This window comes from Ciona intestinalis, unplaced genomic scaffold (assembly GCF_000224145.3).
Source record: "Ciona intestinalis unplaced genomic scaffold, KH HT000099.2, whole genome shotgun sequence".
NCBI classification, from domain to species: Eukaryota; Metazoa; Chordata; class Ascidiacea; order Phlebobranchia; family Cionidae; genus Ciona; species Ciona intestinalis.
Genome location: NW_004190421.2, coordinates 23,420 through 30,983, shown reverse-complemented (window position 1 = coordinate 30,983; position 7,564 = coordinate 23,420). Strand labels below are relative to the sequence as shown.

The 7,564-nt window shown below is 38.9% G+C and overlaps 1 protein-coding gene and 1 non-coding gene across 2 annotated transcripts in view; one reads left to right on the top strand and one right to left on the bottom strand.

Moving 5' to 3' along the window:
* Positions 1–669: 669 nt before the first annotated feature.
* On the bottom strand, positions 670–741 carry trnap-ugg. The gene has a single exon. It is a non-coding gene; the product is annotated as a tRNA-Pro (tRNA).
* A 1,192-nt stretch (positions 742–1,933) lies between these two features.
* LOC100179845 (reversion-inducing cysteine-rich protein with Kazal motifs) overlaps positions 1,934–7,564 on the top strand; it is a 25,663-nt gene continuing 20,032 nt past the window's right edge. Inside the window, exons 1-4 of the mRNA XM_026838611.1 lie at positions 1,934–2,106; positions 2,563–2,621; positions 3,316–3,399; positions 5,817–5,850. Of these exons, the coding sequence (XP_026694412.1) occupies positions 2,034–2,106; positions 2,563–2,621; positions 3,316–3,399; positions 5,817–5,850 (250 nt within the window). The 5' untranslated portion in view covers positions 1,934–2,033. The remainder of the gene's footprint in view (positions 2,107–2,562; positions 2,622–3,315; positions 3,400–5,816; positions 5,851–7,564) is intronic.

The window sequence follows — 7,564 nt, the reverse complement described above, 5'->3', positions numbered from 1 at the left end:
GCAGCTGTGGCGCTAGGAGTTCAAGTGCATCACGTGACGTAACATGACGACGCGTCACGCTTGAACGAACGCGGACGAGACAGACAAATAGCCGTGGGTTGGAGAAGGTCAACATGGGAGGCACGCATTGTGTGAAGGTATGTAGGAGGAACTACAATCTTATGGAACAAATGCATTGATTGACAAGGTTTGATTTTCTTTGGCCTCCATTGAATGTGGGCGAGTGGACGGGTTGTGACGAAACAAACTTAATTGAACTCGTCACAATTGGTGTTGGCTCCGCAGCGCAGCCGTGTGGTGGGGTATTCAGATAACAAATCCACGATTCCACACACACACATGCAGTTTTAGTAATACATAACACGATCTGTATTTACATGATACTATTGCCCGTCTTATATGTTTTAGAAATGTGTGCGTTCGAGTTTCATTTACCCTGATGAAGGCGAACTTAATCGGTCGTTTGAAACGTCGCCAAAAAAATTTTCCCGAAGGAGTTTTAAAACATGTTTAGATTTTATTTATCTCTTCGAATACAGTAACAGATATTGTATTAATCGAAACAACGAAGAGAATTAATTACAAAACCACAGTCGTTTAACTACAAGTAAGATTACTTCGATCCGAACTGTTCAATAGTTTAGGTGCCCCTACATTTATAAAAGTAATGGGCTAGTCCGGGATTTGAACCAGGGACCTCTCGCACCCAAAGCGAGAATCATACCCCTAGACCAACGAGCCACTTGTTAAATTGGAAGTGAAAGTTATAAGTATTTTGTGTATGTCAATATACTTAACTTATACCGTAATTTGAGCCCAATGCCACCAAGTTTACTTAAGTAGTTTTCACCATCAGAAGATAGATATATAATAGATATATGTGTGCTACGTCGGATGTAACGAAGAAACATTAAACTTACTTTGTTATCGGACTCTTTTAAATTAAACACTTACAAGTTCCTATAACAATAACGGACCATCACAACGTTCCAACAGCGGTGGCTTTCACAGATCTTCGTAACCGGCTTCTGTCCAGGCAACGGTAAACTGGTTTGTGCGCCTGCCTCAAACCGAGAGGTAATAGTTCCAAGGCTCGTCGTTGCTACCATTGTCGTTGCTACCAACAATCACCTACAATGTCGACTGTTGTTTTCCGGCCACGCGAGCATAAACAATTCACATTCATTTATTCAAATCGAGACTATTGCCAACAGTGTGGGCGTATGTGTCCTTGGGCAAGACACTTAACAATAATTGCTCCAACCCAGTGGTCATTAATGGGTTGTCTGAAGTGTCAGCCACACTGAAAATTAAAAACTTTAAAAATTACCTACAAAAGTTACATACATGGTAATTCGTAAGCAGGTACAAGGTGTATGAAACGGAACACCCGTGTTATAACAACTGTCGTTGTCTTGCCATGCAGGGATGAATAAGTTACATACATGGTAACTTGTAAGCGGGCACGAGGTATATGAAACGGAACACTTGTGTTATAACGACTGCCGTCGTCCGTCACGCGAGGGTAAATACATTAACATTTATTGTTAAGTACTCCAGTGTTTTAATTCACGCTCTCTCACGCCCTCCTTCTAGACAGTGTTTTTCTTAAAAACATCCGCAGAGTGGCAGCACAGAGCTTACTACGCTCTCCCCGACACGACTCACCGGCGAGGAATGTCAACAAAACTCGCAACTCAGTCGAGCGCCTTCATAATGTGAAGGCGACGTCCCACCAGCTTCATGCGCCAAGTCGTCTCTTAAGACATCGAGGATCAAAGCAATGTTCGGCCAGCAGAACGGAAGGGGAGCGACTATTGTATGTTTCAAAACAGATTCAAGTTAGTTAAGACTAAGTTGGTAGGGATTAAAATTTGGTTTAAATTTAGCGATTGATCAGTTAGTTAGTAAAATATTTCCTAACATTTAAGTTTGTTTAAACGATGATAAAGTTGCCGCAGAGAGAGTTAGTTCACTTGTGTTGATTAGTAAGGTTCATATTTTGATCAAGTTGGTTGGGAGAAGATGACGACATGAAGTTAATCTTGATTTCAATATTTCTTCTTTCAACGATAGCTAGATATTCCGTGGCGCTTGATAAAGACGGTAAGTTTGCATGTAATAGGTTGGGGTAAGATGGGACATACTTTATTATTTTAACGTCCTATTTAGTAGTAGTCAAAGAATATCCACAGAAACAACCGTAGCCCCTCAAAATAAATGTGGTTGATTATTTAGAACACCTTTAGGAAACATAGGATATTATGTGCTAACGGGATCCCATCTTATCGTACAGTATATTATTTTATATCCTTCGCCTTTTAAGATGTGTATTGTATCAATGTACCGAAGGATCGACGGCGTCCAACATTCCGTACCATGTTGATACACCACTATATTGACACATATGCCCTGCTATGAAATATGTACACTCATGTTCCCACTGTAGGTTAATTATCTCTTATCTCGATGTTGTGCAAACATATGAGGCTTTATCGCTTCGCAAACACACGTAGTAGTCCTTACGTTGTTGAGTTTTTTAGATAAAACTGTTGATTTCAGGAGCTCACTGTTGCAACTATGCGACGTCGGACGAGAAATGCCATGATACCTGCATGCAGGTGATTAATGTGTGACCCTTTATTGTAGGATGTAGGTCTATTGCCCCAACACCCAGGGTGCTATCATACAGACCCCACTGAGGCAGTTTATACACACTCAATAATAGAGATTCTATTATATAAGAGTGAGGTCTTCAGTGAGGCACACCTGAGACCTGGGATGTAGGTATATTAGACACCAACACCCAGGGTGCTACCATCTAGACCCCATTTGGGCGTTTTTAGATGCTTAATTATAAAGGTTGAATAAATTGGCAAAGACATGCCGCCATTCAAGCACCACTCGTCATAGATTGCATTGTTACGTCATTATCCATGCATCGCGTCTTATCGTCGCACTTAACTTCCAAGATAAGTCGCGTTCGCGCTTTCCGCGATTGTGACGTCACAACCAGGAATCCTCCCACTTGTGACGTCACAAGCAGCTGTTTCATTTGCAACGCGATGCATCGGTATGCCGCGAAGACCACCCACGTGGGTGACGTCACAAAAGTTTAACACATTTTGATGACGTAAGAAATTATGACGAAACAGAACTGTTATTTATCTCTTTACACATTATTGCTAAGATTCGATAAATTAAAACAACAAAGAAGGAAACTTGAACAAAACAGAATTTCCTTAAACATACAGTGCACCTTAAAGCAATCTTAGCAATAAAGTGACATACAGTGCAACTTAAATTGTTTCACAGATCTACCATTCTACGGACAAACACTTCGTGAAACAACTACACATGTATCTTCCCATGCATTGCCCTAAGTCTGATAGGATGCTGGTAAGATAACGTTATGCATTGTATTTATTCTACTGTAATACTTTATAAGTTAATTTTATTTGAGACAATAAATGTTGTAGTCACGCCAGCGAGTGGAAATTTTAACAGTTTGAGCGTGTTATAACGACTGTTGTTTTGCAGCTACTTCCCGTGTTTTCATTTTTTTATATAAATGTTTATTTGTAAACGTAACCGAAGAGATCAAATAAAATTTGTTAAACATTGTTATATTTTATTTATCTCTTCGAATGCAGTAACAAACCGATTGATTAAAACAACAAAAAAAGTTATTTAGCAGAAAAACGACAGTCAATAAAACCACGCTAAAGTGGTAAAACTAAATATTAAAACGTTTGTACATAACTCCTAATTACCGTTACTTGTCTGTATAAATATTTAATGGGATCGGTGTGTAAGTACATTCATATTAGATGGTTACAATAAAAGCATTCACACTCAAATAAACCTTAGGCATTCAAACTTTCGGTTTCCTGAAACATAAACGCCCAAGTTTTAGCGACTTTCAGTGAATTTTATTTGTAAATAATTTTACGCCCTAAATCTTAATTCATTTTTGTACCTATGTTTTATTAAAATGTTTATACCAACAATTTGATAAAATCAATCATTAACTTAAGTTGTTAAAACTTTTTGTTCGTTAGTTTGCGTAAATTTACGCATAAATATATTTTCCCCGCTGTTATATTATACACACGCGCGTATAAATAGCTTTCAACGAACTACTACGTAATTAAATCAATTCATATTTAAACCCTGGCGAATGTAACCTAAAACCATTCTAACACGTGCCAAAATTTTAAATCAAAGCGCGGCTTTTTGGGCTTTATCACGTATTAAGGCCTCTTGTGATGTCATAATACGGCATGTGATTACACAATGCTCAAGATGCTGTAGCATGACCACTGCTGTTGTACCATGATTACTGTGCTGTATTTGTACAGCTTTTGATGATACTTGAGCACAGGTTATTGCATTTTAAATACCGCGGAACCAGCTGATATTTAAACAACTTTCGCCATTTATTAAACCAAGGAAATTTTACCCAAAATGGATTTTCTAAACATAATTTATTTACCTCTTCGAATACGATAGCGAAGAAAAAATTAATTAAAACAACAAAGAAAGGAAATTAGCAGCAAAACGACAATCGTTAAAACACGCCATGGGTGAAAACCACTCGAGTAAAAGTGATAAATAAAGCGCGGCTGTTAAAACCAACATCAGTACAAATAAACTCGTTAATATAATGTAGCCGACTGGTTCATTTATTTTCAATCATCCAGCACACACAAACACATATACATATACACACACACACATATATATATAAGCTCGTTTAACCCGAACGTAATCTGGCCGTTATGGCTTGTCTAAATCTCGCAAAGTTACATACGTGGTAACTTGTAAGCGGACACGAGGTGTAGGAAACAAAACACCCGTGTTATAACGACTGTCGTTGCCCCGCCATGCGAGGATAAATAAGTTACATACGTGGTAACTTGTAAGCGGGCACGAGGTGTAGAAACAGAACACCCGTGTTATAATGACTGTCGTTGTCTCGCCATGTGAGGATAAATAAGTTGCATACGTGGTAACTTGTAAGCGAGCACGAGGTGTAGAAACAGAACACTCGTGTTATAATGACTGTCGTTACCCCGCCATGTGAGGATAAATAAGTTACATACGTGGTAACTCGTAAGCGAGCACGAGGTGTAGAAACAGAACAACCGTGTTATATTGATTGTCGTTTTCCAGCCACGTGAGGAAAAATAAGTTACCAAGTTGTTAACACACGATTGCCTCATCCTAGAATATTGTTTAACAATTATCATAGTGAAGTTTTATATAATAATACTTTTCTGTAAAAAAAACAAACAAAGAAATATCTACACCCACCGTTGTTCAGCGTAGATATTTCTTTGTTTGTTCTTTTAAACGAAACAACCGAAGCAAAAGTTTTGCGACAGACGATTTTTCGTGTCGTTTGTTAGCTATTATTACCAAACAATTGAACGACAGCGGAATGACAACAATGGGGCTTTGTTACGTAACAATATTGCTACAAAAACAAGTGTCTCGTAAGAATAAACGACACGATTAATTTTACCGATGTTTCTGTCATCACTGCGAACTTTCCAGCGTTTATTTTAAATATTCGACTTTCTCTTGGTACCCGGCATATAGTTAATATATAAATTATCTCTTTCGGTATAAAAGATTAATTTAATGGTATCCATGCTATTACGTCTGCCATATGGCAAGACTTTATCAGTGTTTTTACAGAAGAGGGACAAATATATATTTATATTTACCTCATGTACTCTGTCCCCTCTTATAAATCAATACATTACCCAAAATATTTATCTAGCTATTTATTTGATGATTTTTATTTCCAGAGGCATTTCTGGAGTTGTATCAACCAACAGAACGGTAAGCTTGTTCTTGTTCTTCTTGTTGTTTTGTATTGTATGTTTATCATCACAATTGTTTGCCTTGTGCGGTTTACAAGAAACTTGTTTTTTGTTAAGATAATTTTGTAACCTACTGTTCAGTGTCGAACTTTTACGGGCGATTCATGCACCTTATGCTCACTGTCGAGTTAAGATACTTTCATGTTTATCCTCGGGTGGGAAACCAAGGGGTTTAATACACGGGTGTTGCACACCATACATGGTAGCTTCATACACCTCATGCTCGCTGTCGAGTCGCCATTACCCGCATATTTGAAAGCACCCAAGTCAACTTGGCCAACCCATTAGCGACGATCGGTGGTTTGTCATATTCAAAAACTACATTTTTTACGAACCCCCAAAATCGTTTAGCGAGCCAGGGGGGACATTAACGCCGTTATTATGACGTTGCAACCAGTCAAGCGTGACCGTGGGGTTGTGCCCATGACGTGTCAATAATATAGATGACAGTTGTATGGAGGTTGGGTGTTTCAAATGTAATGAATCGAAGAAACAACTCAACGATAGCCATCATGTTTCCAAAAAAACTTGAATAGAATTTGTTTTGCTTATATTTGGGTCCCAAATCTATGGTCCCATGTGTTCTACGGGTCCCGTAATTTACCCCGAATTTGTTGGACTAATGGGCACGAAATTTATTCAAGTCGGTATAAAAAAAAGAGCGAAATAAGAATGTCTCTGTTTAGGTATTATGACGTAACAAAGTGGGTAGTTCTTTACAATGAACAATCATTGTTAACATGACAATAAAACATCGCTACCCCTTTATTACAAACAATCCACGACAATTTTTCACGTTTTCCGCGAATCGTGTTGTCATGTCCCATCATCTGTGACGTAACAATACCTGCCATTGTCGCTTCGTCGGCGGAAAGTCTAATTACGACGTCATAATATTTGATTCTTACGTCACACCCTATATAATATCCAAACAATACTTGCGCGTCGGGAAATAGGGAATTAAGCGTTCATATTCATCCGCACGGTCCACCGGCACTCATAGAACCGTGAGATGGAATTTAGGTTTAATTTGTTTGTTGTCCTTCCCCACCCTACCATACAAACCTAATGCGAAGCAAACGATGCCAATCAACCTTTACGCGAAGCTTCCCCTGCCATGCTTGGATGCTTGTGTTGCTACACTCGATGTATAAAGAACAAACAAAGAAATATCTACGCTGGCCTGCGCTGAACAACGCTGGGTGTAGATATTTCTTTGTTTGTTTTTTTTTACACCGAGGCGAGCTACGCTGTGTAACCAACTAAATTGAATGGTGTGGATTGATTATGTTAACATGGAAGATACACGTGTCAGTTATCGAGCTTTTGCACTATACTCCTGTGTGACGTTTTACTATAACCTCATGGGTGGGAACTTGAGTGACTTATCCATGGTTGCCACTCCCATGCCCACAGTCGAGTTGCTGAAGCTATTGCAGTGTGTGGATAAGCAGACATGACGTTTGGTTAGTTTGGTCATTTATATTCTCGTGGGTGGGAACTTGAATGACTTTACCATGGTTGCCACTCCCATGCCCACCGTCGAGTTGCTGAAGCTATTGCAGTGTGTGGATAAGCAAGCATACAGAACTTTTCCTAAAACTTCTCTGAAGTAGCCGCAGTAAGCCTTGAACCTCAACCATTTGACCCACAATGTTTAAACTGAAAATAAA